Source organism: Podarcis filfolensis, assembly GCF_964270895.1.
Source record: "Podarcis filfolensis genome assembly, chromosome: 2".
NCBI lineage: Eukaryota > Metazoa > Chordata > Lepidosauria > Squamata > Lacertidae > Podarcis > Podarcis filfolensis.
In genome coordinates, this window is record NC_139605.1 from 69912677 (window position 1) to 69933943 (window position 21267).

Below are 21267 nucleotides of genomic sequence, written 5' to 3' on the forward strand. Positions count from 1 at the left end.
GTGGGTGAAGAGACAACAGAGTTTGAAGAATCAGGAGAAATATTCTCAAGGGAGAGTTTCACTAGCAATCAGGAGTGCCAACTTGAATAAAATAATGGGGTGGAGTAGGGGCAGGTAAGCCCTTCCCATGACACAGTGCACACACATCATTTGAATGGCAGTATCCCTTAATTTTCTGCTGCCTGGCACCCTCAAATGTTATATTGGGGCGGGCAGAGCCCCCTCGGCCCCTAGGAGTTGGCTCCTGTACTAGCAATGCTGCTATTTGCCCTCAGTAGGGCTGTAGAGCTTTCCGGGTTGTAACTGTCCTTTTACAAATGAATGTTGGGATTGTAAAATTATCTGCATGGCCCCACAGCCAGCCTTTGTGAAACTGAAAATAAAGTTGGCAGGAGCCCTCTAGGCAGACCAAGCGTAAATGCTAACCTGTGCTCCTTATTTACTGCTACCTTTTCATTTGCTCATCATGAGAATCGTGTGGTGAATCTGTGTGGAATGAATGTCATTCACATAGTGCTGTCTGTTAAGGACTTGGGAGAGAAGTGTGTCTCCCCTGTGATGAATGACTTCATTGCTCCACTTTCGGTCAGGTCATTCCTTGCAAGTGACGTCTGGCAGCTATCTGTCTGTGACATAGTCTGTTTACCCAGCTATGGAAATATTTAAAACAAACTGTAATGACATTTTCTTCCTCCAGAAATACATCTGGAGAGAGCTTAGCTATGTGGGCAGTAGGTGTAAACAAATATTTGGAGTCATCCCGACCTCTTTACTTTCCCTTTCCCCACCCCCTCTTTTTCTGCATGTTCATTCAGAGAAACAACATTTGAGTCCTCTCTACTGCATTGACTAAAAACGTGGAATCCTGAAAATCGCCCATTTTCCTTTGGGGTGATAGCTGAGTGATGTGCAGGTGGATAACCTGAGCCATCCAAGCTGTGTGTGAGCAGCCGCCTCTTGAGTTGTTACTTTTGCTTCTGTTCTTAGATGTATTTTATGTACCTCTGCTAAAGAGCACTTTAGGTATTCCTGTGAGGGGCTCTTTAAACCAGCCGTATGTGAATCTTCATTGAACTTACGCCAACACCACGTTCTGGTTTGATCTGCGTTATTAATTGCTTATCAAAAAGGAAAGAGGTGACAGCGCACAAAGCAGAAAGTGCAGAGCATAAAGCAAACAGCGGAGCCAGTGACCTTTCCAAGCCCACAGCCTCTCTCCCTCTCCCTCTCTCTAATGCCACATTGATCAGGACCTTAAGGGGAACTGTGCTAAATGATGAGGGCAGCAAGGTCCTTGGCCATCTGCTGTTTCCCAGACAAGAGCACCGGAGGCTCAGATTATGCTGATCTGCATAATCCATTATTATTGCTGTGAGAATTCGAGAGTGTGGTGCGGCTAACTTGCCTGCCGTTTGAGGCTTTTTCTCTTATGTTGCAGTGGCAGGAGAGGCATGGGCTGTATCCTTGCAGCAGGACTGGGTCTGTGGCTTCCTGTTTGTAGGTGGGGGTGGGGGGCAGAGCGGCCATTTTGCCAGGGCCTCAATTTGGACCGGGGCGGGGGGGGGGGAGGATTTGATATGTTTTGCAACTTGTTTTTGTGCACATAAGACAAAAATGCAGCACAATCTTTCAGCTCGGAGCCACGACTTGAAGCAAATAAGATATGACTTCATAAAATACATGCTTTTGCTTCAGTAATTAGTGTATTTGCACCAGAGAGGGATAGAAAAGCATTCAGTCAATAATTAAAAATAAAATAGAATTGTGTGCTTTTCTTTTGTGTCTTGTTTTCCTGTGCTGTCATTTTTTTAAAAAAAAATATTTTTGGTTATGCCTAAGGGACTTAAAACCTGGAAGTGGGCTGGACCTGTGAGAAGGCCTGGTTGTTTGTGCAAGAACAATACCTCTTGGTTTGCTCAGCAGTGCATCCATTTTACATTCTGGCAAATGGGTCCGCTGCAGTATTTCGCTAGACAGTAGTATTCCCCTCCCCCCCGTTTCCTCCCTCCCCATTTAGAGAAGGTTTCTCAGCACAGAATGCAACCTTGCCAAGAAACATACAGTGCATGGGAATAGTTTAGAGATGATGTATCCAGGCTGAGGAAGCACTTGGATTCTTTCAGAGGGGAGCAGCTGAGAGGGAATTAGCCATCCAGAGAGAGAGTGGCTGCTTGTCGATCTCCCAGTGATAATACCGTAACTAAAATTAACCATGTCAAAGTCCAGCTGTCTAGCCAGCCTCTCCCTATAAATTGTTGTTTGGGTTGTGATAACTGCTGATAAAAGAGAAATGAAATAAGCTGACGCAACCCAGGCGACATAAGGGTTTGCTTTGGTGTACCTTAACAGGTGGGCAAATTGGGGTGATCCATTTGCTTCACTTCTGCTTGTTTGTGTAAATGGCAACTTGTGTTCTGCCTGGCTGCTCAAACGGCGAGTGTGTTTTGTGTGAGAAGCATATAACCCTAAATGCTGACCACTGCAGGTATTGTGTGGACTTTGAAACCGCTAATTCCGAAGGGACTCAGTGTTTTGCAACGAGGTGTTTTGCTTGCTGATACTTTCTCTTAGGAGATGTGTCCTCGTTTCAAACTGGTGATTGCTAACTTGGGGAAATACCTCAGCCAGGGCCTGCCTTTGGTCTCGAGCATTCTGTGTGAGGCAAGTGGGTAGATGATGATGATGATAACAATAATAACAATAATTTATTTATACCCCGCCCATCTGGCTGGGTTTCCCCATGCACTCAGGGCAGCTCCCAACAGAATTTAAAGCACAATAAAACATCAAACATTAAAAACCTCCCTTAACAACAACAACAATCATATACCGCCCTTCATCATAAGATATTAGTTCGCAGAATATAATACAAGATAAAAACACAAGTAAACAAAACAGAACAACCAAACAATACCCCGCCCCCCAAGCTTCCAAGTCTGCTGCTGCCCCAGCCACTCAAATGAGCACTTTGTGGTCCCATGCCAGGAACCAGGAGCAACCAGCACCCATTATTCTCAACCATTCTCAGAAGTATATGAGTCCCCACCCCAGCACTTTGGGCCAGACTTCCCCCACCTGATGACCTACATATTCCCCCATCTGTGACCAGCAGCCATGCCAGATGGGGCTGAGGGGCTTTTCAGTTGGACACCTGGAGAGTGTCAGGTTGTTGGAGGCTGCTTGTGGCTCTTATTGATCCTAAACGAGGGATGGGGCAGGGGGGATTCTTTCTGCATAAGGTCTGACTGAGCAGAAGCCCAAGGCTGCCCTTGCCACCACTAGCCAGAAGCACAGAGGATCAGATGTTGAATGATTTTCTAGCTAACAGGAGGTGCTTCTGGGCCTCTTAATGCAACCTCACTTCACTCGAGATGGGTTTTGAGAATGTGCTCTTGCATGTTTTCATCCACAGCTATTCTCTGGAGGGTGGGGAAGAAACTCAGACTTAGCCTACAAAAAGTGTTCATTTCAAAAAATCCCAACATGGGCAGTGTAACACTGATTTATTTATTTTTTTAACCAGCAGCTTCAGATGGTGGCAAATTTACATAGCTCCCCCAAAATCCTAACCCAGTGTTATGATTAGAAAGTGCATTGTGCGTTAATTACTTTAATGAGTGAAATAAGAACGCTTCGGGCAATTATAGCTTAATAGGCTTGTGCTAATTAGAAATTAATTTCAACAACTAGCAGGCAAATCCTTTCTCTGTTTTAAACCTGTGCTTTTCATTCTACTCCCTGGATACTGAAGCAAAGTCTGACAAAGGAGCTTGTAATTTAACACAAGCCGTCTGGAGACTCGCAAGGCAGGACCCAGCAATTGCCTGTTGCAAATCCTCCCTTCAGCTAATGAAGTTTTTACTAGCTTATAAACCTCACATAAAAATGGCATGGAAACGGCAACTATGCTCTAAAACTCACTGATGCACTAAGGAAGTATAAACTGTCGTGGGAGGGGAGGGTATCTACTGCTAGGCAGGCTATTTCTCTTCGTGTGGAAAAAGGCAAGGGGAATGACATTTCTTTAAATCCTTCCCAGGTGTTCTGATAAAATAGCTTTTGTAGGACTGTCATACCTGATAGAAACCTCTCTCTTTACAAGGAGACTGCTCATAAAAGCCAAAATACTGAGATCTAAATTCAGAACTATCAAATCAGAGTGGTTTGGGATTTTTGACTTTTTGCCGGGATAGGGGCTGGTTGTCTTTTTGTGTCTGTTTTGTCTTTGCTTAAATGAAACACTTCCCTCAGATTTGTTTGGCGGAAGTAAGCTTCAAGCAGCTATTCTATTTTCATTTGATATAAATACCATCAAAGTGTTTGAGGCTTCTGTGTTTTTGCGGACCAAGTATCCAGTTTCCATGTGTTCAGTAGAGATTAATAAACTAGTTTCTAAATGCTATGGTCTCTCAGGACAGCCTGATAAAGTGTGGTCTCTCAATGCTTTCTGGGATTCTACTCCCCTCTCCGCCTTTTTCTTTGAAGCATCAGGATATCCTAAAAACAACCCCAAAACAACCACCATGCAAGGCATTTATAATGTTTTATTATGTTTTTATGTGTGTTGGAAGCCGCCCAGAGTGGCTGGGGCAACCCAGTCATATGGTGGGGTACAAATAAATTATTTTCTGATTTAAGCTGCAAATACCAGCCCTTTCTGAGGAATCTAAGAAATGCACTTGAATTCCTTATAGGTTAAATAGCATTGCAGTATGCACTGGGCAATTTTAATCAGAAATTTCTCATTAGACATTGCCTTCATCCAGATGAACCCCCAGCCCAAATGCTTACCTCTTCATATTAATTTTGTGATGTGAATTCAATAATCTCCCAAACTTCTAAACTGAAAAAACTACAGTAATTAGAGAAGCAATTGAAGGAGTTGTCAGATACAGGAAATAATCAGAATCAGCTTTTGAATTATGAAATTATGAGGGAGAATTCCTGGGGCCACTTAACAGAAGGTGATCTGGGCTTGGGAAGAAGGGGGAGTTGACTCTTCCATCACACTAGTACTGCCATAAGGCTCAACAAGGCCTGGTGACATTCTTTTGCTGCTGTAAGTATCAGGCCAGTAGAGAAGTGAAGGCCTTGCCTGGCTCTCGTGAACCAATAGTATTGTTTTAAAAATAGGTTAAAATATGATCAAATGATCCCAGTGGACAACTTGTAGCATGGTAGTTAGTGCCCACTGTGCATTGTACAGCATTAATAAGAAGTTATGAGGTCAAGTAAAAAAAACCTTGGTGTGAACATTATGCAGTTCAGCACCTAAAGGAAATGAGAATGTTATTACGTAAAAGTTGGGAATCTACATTTATTTCCAATCTGTTGCTTGCAATTGGCCTTTAAACATACAGGCTATCTTTCCCCCGTTGTTGTGCTTCATTCTTCAACCTTGGAGAGGTTTTTCCCCTTGCATGATTAAATTCCACTGGGTTTCTATGCGAATTGGCAACACATCAAATGCCAAAAGCTCGATAAGGAAAAAATTGTGCTGCTGAACAATGTTGCTAGTGATTCCATTATGACTTAACCCATATCTATATTGTTAAAATGCACACACATACGCATCTAATATATAAATCATGAACATATAAATGTGGATGTGCAGCTGTTTTTATTCCCTCTGAATTTTTAGATAGCAAACTTTGAAATTGAGTAAAAATATGCTGTAGGAAAGAACTACTCGATATTTAGAATGTAGTTTTGACCCGGATCATGACTTTATTGTAACAACACATTCTATACCAATTATGAAGATGATAATTAGAGTCAAAGAAATAATTTATGATTCATTCATCAGCACCCTCTAGTATAGAAGTAGCCAAAGTGGTGTTCTACAGATATTTTTGAACCCAAGCTCCCATCATCTGACCATTAGTCTTGCAGGCTGAGGTTGCCCAGAGTCTAGTAGTTAGTAGCAGGCACCATGGGTTGTTGTGAGGCCAAAACTACTAAAACAGTTTGGTAAACGTAAAATGCTATTGCAAAAAAAGTAGGAGAATGCAGAGAATGGTACAAATGAGAAATAATATTTTCCCATAGTTCCAGAAATTTATAGGGTCCTTGTTAACAGCTCTGAGTGGCACCTTTAAGATGCAACTGTATGCTTCAATCCTGTCCATAACCGGAAGCAGTCCCCATGCATTTCAGTAGGGATTACTTCTGTGCAGGGCAGGCTCACCCATGAGGCATGGTGAGGCAACTGCCTCTGACAAGCAGGATCTACAAGGACAGCAGATCAGCCTCCAAGGAATGCATTGTCCACTGCAGCTGCCACAGTGGCAGCAACAGCTGTGGTGTGGTGTGCACACCTTGGAGGCTGGATCTGCCACATCCTTGGAAGCCGCCCCCCGCCCTCAGCATGTCACTTCCTACAATGGCCTCTTGGCAAATGGGAAGTGCTGCTAGTCTCCTTTTACCCCCAGGGAGGAAATAAAGAGTTCTCTGGGGTCTCCTGGGGTCTGCACCCACCCCACAAAAGCCTTTGATTCCCACTTCAGCCATTGGGTAAGGTTGATTTGATTCCCACCCCCTTGTTCCAAATGTGGGTCTTTATTCCTCCTTGTCCCTGATTTTCACTCGCCCCTTCTTCCCTGGAGGATGGGGGACGCCATTTTGTGGTTGGCCTCAGGTGCCCAAATGTCTTGAGTTGGCCCTGCTTCTGTGTAATGCACAGTTTCTTTGGCAGGAACCCACACAAAAATTGTGACAACAGTTCTTAACCAAGGTAAGGCTTTCAGTTAGGTTGTTGTTGTTTAGTCGTTTAGTCGTGTCCGACTCTTCGTGACCCCATGGACCAGAGCACGCCAGGCACTCCTGCCTTCCACTGCCTCCCGCAGTTTGGTCAAACTCATGCTGGTAGCTTCGAGAACACTGTCTAACCATCTCGTCCTCTGTCGTCCCCTTCTCCTTGTGCCCTCAATCTTTCCCATCAGGGTCTTTTCCAGGGAGTCTTCTCTTCTCATGAGGTTAGGTACTTCAGTTAGGTACTAAGTACTTAATGCAACTGCAGTATATGTGTCCACTGTTTCTTTGCAAAGAAGAGGATAGGCAGAGAACCGAAATCTTCTAAAATACAAATTTAATCTGCTGTGAATAAAATGCATCTAGATAGCAACAGGCTGCATTACACAGAAACTGGTTTTATGTTTATTTTGAAGTCCAGAATAACAATGTTCTTCACTAACCAGCTGCTAATAATAATTCAGAAATACTGGTTTTAAAAAATCACACCCAAATGTGTGCTATGTGTGTCCATGTGCATACTTAAAATTTATATTTTGGATGTGATCCAGTGATGTATAAGAACGCACATTTATATCTCTAAGTTGTGAATTCTGAAAAAAATACATAATGTGCTTTCCCGAATGCAAAAACATGCCAGAAATGCTCAAGCTTCAAGGCTGGTTTCTAAAGAGATAGGATTCTTTTAAATCTCTCTCTCCCTCCCTTTCCCCTAAGCCTCTGGGTCTGAGGCACCATGACCCTCTCTTCTAGAATTGTCAATATTGGTTATCTGAAGTAATTCCAAGAAAGAACACATTCTCTGAACTAGTGAGTACATCTCTTTTGAGCATTTTTGTAGTGCTAGGTCATCCAGTCTTCTGCAAAACCCTGTAGATATATTAAACTGTATATAGAAATGGAAGAATAATGTGCTTACTTCTTCATTTGATTATTTGTTAAATGTTGGAAATGTTTTAAATATGCCCATTTACAGCTTATTATGTTCGCTGTTAATGTACCATAAAAAATGGGCGCAGAACCCGTGTGCTCATTCAGTGGTCTGTTTTTGTTGCCGAGTTCCTCAGGCATAGGATTACTGGGATGAACCATGAGTGGCACCATCTTGGGCTCATTCTGCACCACTGTAGCACCCCTAGACTCCCCTGTCGTTGAGTGCAATTCACTGGGGCGGCCCCTCATTTTTCCTGAGTTCCCAGCCATGGAAGCAGGAGGTGGTGAAAGCAAGCCTGGCTAAGGTGAGCTGTGCGTAACGATTTATCCATGACTTGGCAGAGAGCATCCTGCGCCACATGCACCACAAATTGCACAACTAGCGTGGGCTGTGGTGGTACAACTAGACAGTTGTTGGCACAGACTCAGGCCCACAATCTGGTCTGTCTGTCCAAGCTGCACCACTACCTGCTTGGTGCAATCCACAAGGGTCCCTATATTTCGTTTTGGAGTAACTACAATTTTAGGCCTGAGCTGTGGCATGCTGGATAACATGCCACCCCCAATCTCCAGGGGGTTCCAAGAGCGCTTTACCTAGGGTCTGTTTCCTTTTGGAAAATAAGGCACAGTGGAGACTGTAGAGTCTTTCTGATACATGGTTTTTTTACACACATATACAACCTGAGTCTACGATGGTGGGGTTCACAGCATTAACACTCCCAAGAGGTTCTTGCTTCTTCTTGGATCCAAACAGAAATCAGCCATTGCTTTCTGAATCTCTTTTCAAGCTTGCTGTGTTTTAAAGATTGCTACTATTTTCCTCCAGCCCACATCATTCCGAACTGTAATCCTAAAACTCTCCACTCTGCTTTGTCTCTCATTGTTCAGAGAGGGGCTCCATCCATTTGCTGGCTGGCAAAAAGACTTTGCTGATGGCCCACCTTCCCTGTATTTGTTGTCTGTTGATAGCCTGTCTCTCAGGCGATCTCGTAAACATCGGAAACTGATTTGGCCTGTATTTTAACACTTTGCTAAATCCAGTGTCTGGCAGGCAATGTTAACACCCCAAACGTAATTACATTACCTATCAGACCCAGTAATGTAGGGGAATCTGGCACCACAAACCCTGGCATCTGCAACTCATAACAATATTGTTGCTAATCACTTTTAGATGTTCCAAAGGAAGTGGTTCACAAATGGAATAAAATAAATAATGAGACCACAACTCCTAACTGCTCAGGTTTCATGAAGCACTTTTTCTGAGAACTGTGAAAGAAGGGGAGGGGAGGACAAGCTTTTTACAAAAAAAATAAATAAAAATAAAAGAAAAGAAAAACCAGTTACTTTTCATCCCACCCATGTTACTTGTGGTGTCTAGCCTGTTACAAGGCATAGTCCTGAAGACTAGGTTTATACTGGAAAAGATACCGGTAGATATCTTAAAGCACCCATGCAAATCCATTGTTACTTAAGTTATATTTCATAGTAAATTGTTCCTAGGTGTGATGATACAGTATGCCAAAGGCCCATGTACATGCAAAGAGAGCTTTGTGGCTGGCACTGCAGTGGCACTACTGTACCTGACTTTCCCCTGATTATTATAGAGGCAATGTAAATTGACTAGTAAGGGGCCCTGGGCATGGAGTCCAGCTCACTAGCTTTAAAATTATTCAGGTTTAAAGGTAAAGGTAAAGAGACCCCTGACCATTAGGTCCAGTCGTGGCGGACTCTGGGGTTGCGGTGCTCATCTCGCTTTATTGGCCAAGGGAGCTGGCGTACAGCTTCTGGGTCATGTGGGCAGCATGACTAAGCAGCTTCTGGCAAACCAGAGCAGTGCACGGAAATGCCGTTTACCTTCCCGCCGAAGCGGTACCTATTTATCTACTTGCACTTTGAGGTGCTTTCGAACTGCTAGGTTGGCAGGAGCAGAGACCGAGCAAAGGGAGCTCACCCCATTGCGGGGATTTGAACCGCCGACCTTCTGATTGGCAAGTCCTAGGCTCCGTGGTTTTACCCACAGCGCCACCCGCGTCTCTCGTTCAGGTTTACTAGTGTTCAAATCTGGTACAGCAGACGAAAGAAAAAAGGGTTGGTCATTATACATTATATGTAAAGAAAGTTTATGTACACAACAAGGCACCTGTACATCAGTTGGTCAGCCAATGCTCAGCTAAATGTGATATCTTTATCAGATGATGATACAGAATTTCTATATTGAAATATCAATTTGTGATAGGTCCTTCACACATGTGGTCAGTGAATATTGATCATCCGTGTTGTGGCTTTTGCTTTGCTAATATAGCATGCAAATCACCCACATATTGGCAATAGAGATTCTGGCTGGTGGCTAGTCTTATAAAATAACACCACTCCAATCCTATCTATGCTTGATAATTGCCTTTCTCAAATTTCAAAGTGTCCATAATTTTTATCTTGTCAGATCCAGTAGAAGTTCTATCAACCCCAGGGTGACTCCTTACCCACCAGGTATTATTGGACTACAGCCCACAACATCCTTGATCAATGACCAATGAGCTGGAGTTCAATGACATGGCAGCCCATAGGTTAGTCACCCTGAATTTTGCTGAAATTGCATTCTGTTGCCTATCGAAGCACAGCTCACTCCTGGGGTCAGATCTTGTTCTCATAATGGCTGGTTTTATTTCATACAAGAAGGCTAGGAATTTACTGCTTAATGAACCTCTCTGTTCACTGGTCTTATCATAGGTTTTTCCATGAATTCAATCAACATGACTGGTTTTAATATATAAACATGTGCTTTCCAAGAATTGTGATAACCTTTTAATTAGTATTTAGTTGTGTGTGTCTGTTGGACTGACATAAAGTGTAGCCCAGCCACAAATGAAATAGATTCTGCGTAGCAACATCTGCATACTGCTGGTGTACTATAGCATGGCTTAGAATAGATACATCTGCTTCACATGGAGTTTGTTCCTCACTTCCAGAGGTTTCTAGGGGATGGTGGTGGTGGTGCAATAAGGCTTCATGCGATGTGAGAATTCATGAGGCAAGTTGTTCCACTCCCTCCCCACACTGCACAGAAAGATTAGCAGAGTGGGGAGACCTTTGGGAAGAGATGAAGCAATATAATCTGGCTCCCAATGGCTGCTGGTTATTAAATGTGCTAATAGGAATGGCTGGGTGGAGGCTTTTAAAGCAGTAATAGTGAACCTGCAGCTCTCTCATCTTACCCAAGCCATCATGGCCAATAATCAGGGAAGATGTGAGTTTTAGGGCACAGTGAGCACATTGGCAAAAACGACTTCTTTCCCCAAATAATAAAAGAACCATGGAGCCCACTGCCCTATCAAGGGCTAATTATTGAATATTTATTTAGCATGGCAAAGGTGCATTAGTTGCTGTACTCAAAATGGAGCTGACAGATTGCCTCATAATTTAAGCGGCCTTCAAGTTGCTTTCCATGGGAACTGCAAAATTCAGGACCCAACTCCTCCAAAGAGTGGGATGAAAGAGCAGGGCTTGGGATGCCCTTTCTTCCAGCAAGCAGCCTCCCTTCCATCTCTAAACAAGCTGAGCCTGGTGGAAAATGGAACCGAAGAAGTACTGATGAGCTTATTTGTTGTCCTTAGTTTACAGCTAAGAAGTCTTTTTTTTTCCTTTTCCCTTTTTTTTTTTTTTGGTAAGAGGATTTGAACTTAAATAAAAGTAAAAGTTCAGTAGCAGCCTCAGCTGTGCAAGGAAATGAAGCGTAGGAAGGGGGAGCGGAAAGGAATACACAGGTCATGCTTGCCTGGAGTAGCTTGCTGGACTCTGGCTTGTTGTTGCTGAGGGTGTGGCCTTTTAGGATCATTGACACATGGATTGGATGAAGATTCTGCCTTGCCTCAAACAGAGGCTTCAATTTAGGGCTGCAGCTTACTGATAGGGCATCTGCAGGGTATTCTGAAGGTCCTTGGTTCAGTTCCTGGCATCTCCAAGTAGGACTCAAGAGAGCGTTGAGAGCTGCTTCTAGTCAGTGTAGACAAAACTGAGATAGATGGATTAACGGCTTGACTAGCTTTCCTCTGTCATTACCTAATGAGCATATTATTAAAATGTATGGATAATTCTTATTTCAAAAATATGTTTTGTTTGTTTGTTTAATGACTGCAGCTCCAGTCAAAATATTCTAAAGATCGGACAATGCTCATGACCTGTATTCCAGAAAACCTGTTGTTTTTCATCATCATCATCAACCTTTTATTCGACCGTCAGTCAGAAAACTGTTGTTTTTCAAAACTAGCCCTGACAAAGTGCCAAAATGCAGATAAGAGGGCCAAGTACATGGAATTTGTTTTAAAAGGGGAAGGTTGAAGGCAGCTTTTTGTATTTTATACTTGTTTTTAGAACAGGAATGCAGTTCAGTTATTATGTCTGGTTCATCTACCAGGGTGCAAGTCTTTGGCTTTTTAGACATACCATGCTAGGCAGAAGGAACAGCTCACATGTTGTGACATTAGCCCCGTACTATTAGTGTTTGGCTTAAATGCTCTCTCAGCAGGCTTCTCTCAAACCATTCCATCTGGTTTTAGATAAAGAATCAACAAGAAGTCTTTTCCTGGAATGAGTCAGCTCTTCAGTTTGCATCTCCACACACCCTCCTCTCAAAGCCTAGTTAAGTCTTGAGAAACCACTCCTCTTATTGCAGCATAATGTTTGAATTTGTAGCATGCTTTACAAATATTTCAATGATCACTAACTGTGCTTTAGCTGACCTGATTGATTTTTCTGGGAGGGACTCCAAAATATTCTAAAAGGAAATTTAGAATTCAAAAGGAAATATTCTAATAAAAATAGCCCCTCCGCTTATATCCTCTTCCACTAAAGACTTGCAAGGTATTTTTATTCGTTAAATGTGTTTATATCCCACCCTTCCTGCAAAGCAGACAGTGGTGGCCAACACATCGATACTAAAACAATACAGTTGAAACTTCTAAAAAGAGTTAAACTCATAATAGCAATCGCCTACTGTCATTAACTCATCATTTCAGGGTGACCAGGGTCTTTCAGCCATCAAACCCCAAGGCCAGGCATAGGCAAACTCGGCCCTCCAGATGTTTTGGGACTACAACTCCCATCATCCCTGACCACTGGTCCCGTTAGCTAGGGATGATGGGAGTTGTAGTCCCAAAACATCTGGAGGGCCAAGTTTGCCTATGCCTGGCCTAGGTTAACCAGAATGTTTTGAATTTATGGAAATAGCAAAAATTATGGAGGTGCCTCTAGGAAAGAAAGCAGCAAGATTTCAGGAGGCTGGATGTAGTGGTTAGGAAGTAACGGTGAATGGGACTAAAGGTCACACAAGCGACTCATAATGCTGATTTGAGAGGAACAAATGTGGCACAAGGGCAAAAGGACTTGAATGTCCAGCATTTTAAAGACAAGCAGTACTTGCAAAGAACACAGAATAGACAAGAACAAGATGATATGTCACTTCAAGAACATTTCCACGAAGCATGGGGATTGCAGAGATTTTGATAAAGAGCTAGATGGTCACCTCTTCACACCACCATGATGTTTGCCTAATAGGGCGATTTTTACCAGCACACCTTTTGTATAGATTTTGAAACATCTGAATTGGCCTGAATCACTTTAGAGGTCCCCAACTTCAGTTCCGGTGCTTTGGAGAGATCCCCCTTCAGCTCAGACAAGCCTGAAATTTGTCCAAAGTGCCCCCACCTTTGGGGGGGATCTGTCTGAATCTGCTGCACATGCCTGTCCTTTACAGGTCATTGGGTCTGACTCCCAGGTAAATGAAAGCCACTGCAGAGATCTCTGTGGAGGCTAAAGCGAGACTTAGGCTGCAGTCCCCAAATCTCCCAAGTTAATAGAAGTTTTGTCATTCTTTTTATGCATTTCAGTGCAGGTGCTGCTCCAATTTAAATGCGGCATTAGCAAAGTTGAAGGCAACTATTTTATAGATTTCACCAAACTATTTCATTAGAAACGCAACTGCATTTGTCCACTTGTTTCTTTCTAAAACAAATTAAGTTGTTTTGCCAACTCACTTAGGTCATTAGCACGGTCTTTCAGCAGCTTTGGTTGCCTTGGTTCCAATCCATTAATTTAAAACTGTGGCTTCAGTGAGATTCTCATTTGTGACTTAATGCTTTTATTTTATCCAAGAAAGTCCTTTGTCTCATTCTGCAGTGAACCCTGCTGCTTTAACCCTGACCGGAGGTTTTGTTTCACTTAGCTGGCAACAGAGCTCAGGTTCTGTCATTCACACACACATTTCTTTTAAAACCCTGTTGCATGCCTTCCTCATTTAGTGAATTACTGTATTCTCAGGAGGCTATTTCAGGAGCAGAAAGTGCTCTATTTGTGTTCAATTTGGGGAATAAGCAGAATGGTTGCTCGTCTTTAATTCCTGGATTCTTCATCTGCCCCCACTGGGATAAGGAAGGGTGGGTCAGGTCACTGCCGTCATATTTAAAAGGTATTAACTGCTCTCAGGAGGTATAAAACTGTTCTGTTCGTGCTTGTTCCCTCAACCCTCTTGGAAATTCCAAGAATCTGTCACCACCCTGATAATTCGGAGCGGGGAGGTGGGGAGAAGATGGTGGAGGGGTTTCGTGTGCAAGATAAAAATAAATTTTCAGTCAAGTTTTTGGCATGCTTCTGCTTGTATTATTTTCACTGACAGTACTCTAACGCAACCACACACAGACTCCCAGGTAAATGTTTATAGGATTGCAGCCTTAATTTTTGTAGGTTAATAGAAGGCTGAACTCCATCTGCAACGCACTGTACAAGAAACAAAACAAAACAAAAAACCCTACTTCAAAGGGTATTTGAACATGTAATGAAAAAGCAGGTTTTTATTATGTCATTTTGTCCATTATTCAGCATTGCTGTAAATGGCTTACATTTACTGCAACTTCTGTACAGACGTGTGGCTTTGAATTTAATAGAACAGCAAAATTTAAAATGAAAAATAAATGCTCAACAGTTCCACACAAGATTTTACAATCCAACATTTCACTGTGTAGGTGAAAAGACATGGTTACTACAGAGTTATTCGGCATGAATAAAAAACTACAACTTTTTATTTTTAAACAGGAGTCACTTGTTTTAATTTTTTTTTACACTGTTTAAAATTACTGTGATAAAAATAACAAAAAAAGCTTTTTAATAATGCCATACACCAGCATAATATAGGATTTGTCCCCATTATATATCTTTTGTATAATATACAAAATAGAACGTTGACACACTATTGAATCCGTGCTATTAAGCCTGGGCTTGTATGGTTTTGGGGGGTTGGGGAGGAAGGAGGCTATTTTCACACACGCAGCCTTTTTACCAGCAAACAAAAGCCTCAAAAAGGGCCCTTCAGTGTTTTCCAATAATATGAGGCTCTATTTCTTGCTTGAAAGTACGGTTCCTACATTGACAGCAGTAGCATAAAAATGTGTGTACATTCAGGGCAATTGTGCCCAATTGGTTTTAATATTGACCAGGCAGTGGTGGATGAGGCTCAATTCTGAAAGAGGCTGGAGACTCTGGTCCCTTTCCACAAAGTACTTAAGCACATACTTTATCTTGCAGTGGGTTCAAAACCCCAGGGCCTTGCCACCCATTCCTCGGATGTCTCAACCCTCCTACACTTGAGGGGCCAGAACTGGCCCCATGGGCTAGTCAAAACATGCAAAAGTTTTCCCCTCCCCTGACATCGATTTCATTTGCCATGCATTTGCTGAAAATAGTGGGAGCCTGTTGTTCTGTGATGTCCAAATACCACCCCATGTTTCTATGGGCGTTCCAAAAGGATTCGCTGACATGTCATGCAGGGCATAAACAGCCCCATCATGATAAAAGCTTTGTGTAAACACCACAACAGCAACTTAGTGCTGATGCAACAGTAAAGCTAAGGAGGCATTAACTACCCAAGTTAATTTTAAAATTTTAACTCTTATGTCCAAAAGCTTACACAGCACCAGGGAAAGCATTTGTGTAACAGTATGCCAGGTAGGTTCTATAAAAGTTCTCGGGCTTCTGCTTGATGAAGCGGAAGAACGTCTTTGGATTTATTTTCACTTTACTTTGGCACTAAAGTATATAACACTACTTGTCAACAGAAGACACCTTCTGCAGACACAACTGTAGCTCTGGACCCAGCTTTTCTGTTGGAGCGGGGCGGGGGGGGGATGCATCTCTCAAAGGAGATGTTAAAAGCTGTAGAAATTACAGACCTCCCCACCCCACCAGCTACCACCCACCTGTACATTTAATATGGTTTTGTAAATAGTACTTAATTTTTTTAAAAAACTAAAACAGGTTCTGCCTGACAGCATTTGATTTAACTCATTCTTTGCAAGTGTAGAAGGGTTAAGTTCTTTGCATAATCAGCATCGGAATACACACCAGGTTGAAGAATTAAGGCCCCACTGAGTTTCTGCATGCTGAACAAAATGAAGATGTGCTATCCTATCTCGTGAGCCTGCATATTTGTAATCGCTCCACATGATGTGCGTATATGAATATGGTAAATGGGACTAGCCTCGGTTCTCAGTTCTCCACCGTCTGCTTTCTTCCCACCTCTGTTCCTAAGACGCTGTTATTTTGTCAAGTTAAGTGGCTGTGTATCTAAAGGTAGGCTGGCACTTGTTCCCCCAGTTGTGCGCACTTTCTCAGCCTCTGCTGTTTTCAAGGAAACTCAATGCTGTATTTTTGGTTTAATACGGTACGGCTGGCAAGATTGGCAAACCAATCCTAAGCACATTTGCCTGGAAGTCAGTCCCAAAGATTTTATAGGACTTACTTCGAAGTAAGTGTGCTCAGGCTTAAGGCTAAGGCTAAGTTATTTTAGTGGTGTATAAGTGATAAAATTTCCTCTCTCCGCTTGCATGCCCTAACATATCCTATGAAAGGCCATTCCTATTAGTTTCCAAGTGCAATTCTAACATACAGCATGCATATCTGGGGCTACCCATGTTATTTCTGTTAGCATGTTGTGGCAAGGCACTGAAGAGACAGAAGTCAGAATATTCCCTGCTTTATTTGAAGTGCTGATTTTCCCCAGCATGAAAAAGACTAGCCAGACAAGAAACAACATACCTTTTGCTGATGCTTATGTACTTTAAATGGCTTGTACTTATATTCTTAACAGCACATTTAAATTGAAAGTTCTTTTCCAGAATCAGCATTTTTAAAAAGTGAAATCAAAGTCCAAAAACTGAGCAAAAATACATGAAATCAAAAGAATTAGAGCCTCTTTTCCACCGCTGAAGTACTTGTTTGCACATAGTCATAATATTGATTTCTGTATACCTCACTTGTATAGGTAAACCACCACAAATACGTTGTCCATGGATGCAGTGCTAGCTTCCTTAAACTTGGACTAAAATGTTTACTACACATCAGTTCCCAAGTTCAACTTTCCAATTTTTCCTTTGAAATAAAGACAGGGTGTCATGATTTATCTTTTCAGGAACCTTTTTGAAACCAAATACTTGAGTCTCTTAGCATTAACTAAAATCAGGCAGAATACACGTTTTCATCCCAATGGTTTGCAAACTAATGTTAAAATACTCTCTGAAGCTTAGATTAACTGTTAAAACATACATACTTTAAAGAGCTTATTCAAGAAGAGAGACAGGTTTCTTACCTGTTTCTGGTATCCTTTGAGTGGTCATCTGTGCATAACACAACTGTATTCTATGCAGAACATGTTTAGAACCTTCTAGAGCCCTAGCCAGGGAGCTGGTGCTCCTGTGGAAAAGTTCACAGAGAGAAACGCAGGCAGCACATTCTCAAGGAGGTGGTGCTTGCCCTATCCCCCCCTCCCCTCCCCTCCCCACCCCAGATAATTGCAAAGAGGCTCACAGCACCAGAGGACGAGTTACTTGACAAAAGCTCTGTAAGGTTCTCAAGATGCTATGCATAGGTGCAGCACCCAATTGTGGGACTGCACAGAGATCAAAAAGAATGATTACTGTTATTAAAAGGTAGTATTTTACTTGAAAGTAGCTGGGGATTTCCATTTATAAGCTTAACGTTTGTTGTTGGTGTTTTGTTTTGTTTTTTAAAAAAAAGATTTAAAAACAGATAGTTCAGGTAAAACTCCTATTTTACCAGGAACATTTTTGTTGAATAATTAGAAATGTATTTAGTAGACGGCGAACAACCTATGCTCTATTATTTACATATTGCTGGTACCTGTATGCATTTTAACTGCCAAATTTGTCTCACTGTTTTGCGGTGCTCTGTGAGGCTATATGTGAAAGTAACCCCATACATAGAGAAGTGTGGACATACGAACACACTACTTTATTTTTTGGGGGGTGGGATAGGGGGAAGGGTCAAATAAACCTGCACATCTGCTGCAGGTTTAGTCCTGGAATGTGAGGGGACCAAGCGCACGGGCTGGGCAATTAAATTCAACCTCCAGCTCCCGTGTTTTTCTTACAGCGGACTAATGGATTTAGGTTTCAGCCCGAGGAACTCCCACCGAATATGGGTAAGTGCCTTTAAAACAAAAAGGAAAGCAAAAGGAAAAGGATAAAAACAAACAAACGATAGAAACACACCAAGTAAAACTAGAGTACCTCTTTAGATACTTCAGAACAATGCTGCCAGGATTAATACTTCCAGACAAACCACAATTTGTATGGGTTACCATTTAACACATTTGTGACCCCTAGAAAAAATATATCACATGTCATGATAAAGCAATCTGTCATCTAAAAACCATTCTTATGATACACTATACAAGCTATTTTACAATAATTTTATAAATTGCTTTTAAAGCTGTAGTAGCCCTTCCTTCCTTTTCAAACTCTACCAAATGATATCTATTTGAAAATATAACTAAAAAAATATTAGTAGCATATTATATTTTGATTGTTAACTCCTGTTAAGTAATTAAACCCCCATTAATTTCTTTTTACAGAAATATCCAGGCCACTTTGAACAAAAATATTTTTTCTTTCTTTCTTTCGAGTGGCGTAGCATTTACAATTTTCTGAGAATTCCTAAGGTGCTCAGAGGATAGGCTACTACAGCTTGCAAATTGTTTTAAAATATAAATCAATGATGACAAGGAAAAATTCACAAGACTTACATGGTTGTAAATTCACAAGACTTATATGGTGGTTGTTTTTATGGCACACTAGTAGTTTGATGCAGAAGGGTTGGGAGACGTACAGAGACAAAGCTCTAGTCTACACCACTAAATCAGTAGCGGAATTTTCGTGTTCTCCAGGAAACAAGATAGGATTGTTTGGGTGACGAATGAAGTGAAAATGGGTGTGTAACAACACAAGTTTAGGGTTTTTATTTTCCAGAAGAGATTTGTTTCTTTCTGTAGTTTGGTCTATTTTATTTTCTGCATAAAGGTAAAAATCTTACTTGAAGTAAAATCTTTTAAGAATCATTATAATACTAAACATAATATATACTGGGCATAATTACATTTATTTTTGTAATTCAATGATATTTATGTATATGTATTTATATAAAGTATGTATACGTGTACGTATATACACATATAGAGTTCCTGACTACTGAAGTCAACAGAAATTAACCATCAACTTAAAATAGAGTCAAGATTTTGCCCAATCCAGGGAGTGATCCACAAGCAGAAACTGGCTTCTTTCTACTCATTGTTCTGCTTTACTGGGGTTCAAAAAGCTGCTGCAAAGGTAGGCTCGGGTGTGTGTGTTCAGGACTCGGGGCACTACTGCACTGGTGAGGCATGAGCTGCAGTACTATCATCTCGTAAGGCAGCCTTGCCATCCTCCAACCCCTTCCCCATAGGTTATAAGAAGTGGCAGTGCCAATCACATCTTCGGTTGGAGGGAGCAGATTCTCTGGAATGGCAACACTGGCTGTAATCCAACAATTCTGAGAAACCCAAGGAGGCAATTGCACAGCTTTGCACTTGTGGGAAAAAAAGATGAACTGATCATCAATATTGTCCTCCAAATAATTTAAAAAAGCACAGGTTTTGCTACTTCTCAGTTATGTCCAAGGAGAACAGTAGACATGCCAATTTTGGTGCACATCAGTTTTGTTCTGCGTTATGACAGCTGCTCTGGATTGTGGCCACTGTATATATAATATACACTGATGCACACAGAAGTATACACTCATATGGCAATAGACTGAGTATGGAAAAAGTTTATTTTTCCATGTAGAAGTAAACTTTTAAAGAATTATGCATATTTTCCTGAAGGTTTCCTGATGGGCAGTCAAGACTGATGTTTTTACTGTCAATCCAGCCCAAGAATCTTACAATTATGGCTATCACATTAAATGTAAATATCTAGTATGCTTTGTTTTAAAAAAAAAGTTTCTGTTGACAAACCTGTTTAAGACAGAGCTAGTTTGCAAGTAGCTCACAGAATCTTTGACCAATATCAAAACTATGCATGTCCAGTGTTCAGGTTAGATTTGGATTACATTTCAATCCCGCCCACCCCACCCCCGCCACTGAAGAAAGCTGATTTTTATAGGCCAAATTTAAAAGGTGACATCTAAAAGGTGACTATGACAGTCTTGATCAGGTTAGAAAAGTCAACCTATATTCACATGAGTATACTTAAAAGATTAATATCTAGAGGTCATTAAGCTATGAGCTGCCCCACTTTAAAAAAACAGCTGTACAATAGGCATCTTGACGTTTTACAAAAATTATGTAAGAAAAAATGAGCAAGCTTAGTTCACTGTATATAAAGTTAAAGGAAATTGCTAAAACCAGACAGTAATAGCTATAAAAGGCACAACTTCCCTTTTCCGATATACAGTTGTAAACTTTCTTCATGTTACATGCATAAATCAAAATGCTACCTTAACTATACAAAAAATCTATACCAAAACAAAAACCTAGAAAATTTTATCCAGCCAACTGCAGAAATTCCTAGCAGAATGTTGACAATGTAGATTCTGAACTTGACACTGCTGTTTTGGTATATCCTATCCTGTGAATATGATGGTGTTTCTGGAGGGAAAATCCCAAATCATATTTCCTTCTTCCTGTAATCATTCAGTTTGAGGCATCTGCTTCTGAAACCTAGGTCTTGGCCCTCTGTAAACCACATGTAGTGCATAATTACAAAACAAAAACAAGAACACCCAATATAGTTGCAAGGACAAAATTAACAAGTCTTTTAGTTTGTAAAAAAGAAGCTATAATTGACTTTTTTTTCCTTAAGGCATTATTTCTGTATTAAGGCAGTCACTTCTGATGAAATAGGAGTTTCTTGATATTCCCATTTGAATATTTTGGTAACTGATTGCTGATGATTTCTGCCAACATTTCTGGAAATTCAATACTCATGGATTTATCCAAAAACGTTTGGAAGCAAAAGCTTAGAAGATTCTCAACCACCTGCAAATGATAAGAGAATAATTTCTTAAAGGAAGCCTGAATTATCAATACAGTGTAGCATATATAAAATGCTGCAAGACGTTAAATATATCACAGCACAAATTAAAACTGGCAAAAGAACGCTGGCTTAAATCAGATTTCAGAGCTGCTTATGAGTAAAACTCTTGTTATAAAAATCCACAATGAAATACTGACATATAAAATGCCGTCAGGATTCTTCCCACAGGGCA

The 21267-nt window shown here is 41.3% G+C and overlaps 1 protein-coding gene across 3 annotated transcripts in view; it reads right to left on the minus strand.

Moving 5' to 3' along the window:
* Window positions 1-14497: 14497 nt before the first annotated feature.
* The window catches only part of NR3C1 (nuclear receptor subfamily 3 group C member 1), a 50588-nt gene continuing 43818 nt past the window's right edge, over window positions 14498-21267 (minus strand). For all 3 annotated transcript variants that reach the window (XM_083600222.1, XM_083600221.1, XM_083600223.1), the window contains one exon: window positions 14498-21037. In XM_083600222.1, the coding sequence (XP_083456348.1) occupies window positions 20885-21037 (153 nt within the window). In that variant the 3' untranslated portion in view covers window positions 14498-20884. The remainder of the gene's footprint in view (window positions 21038-21267) is intronic.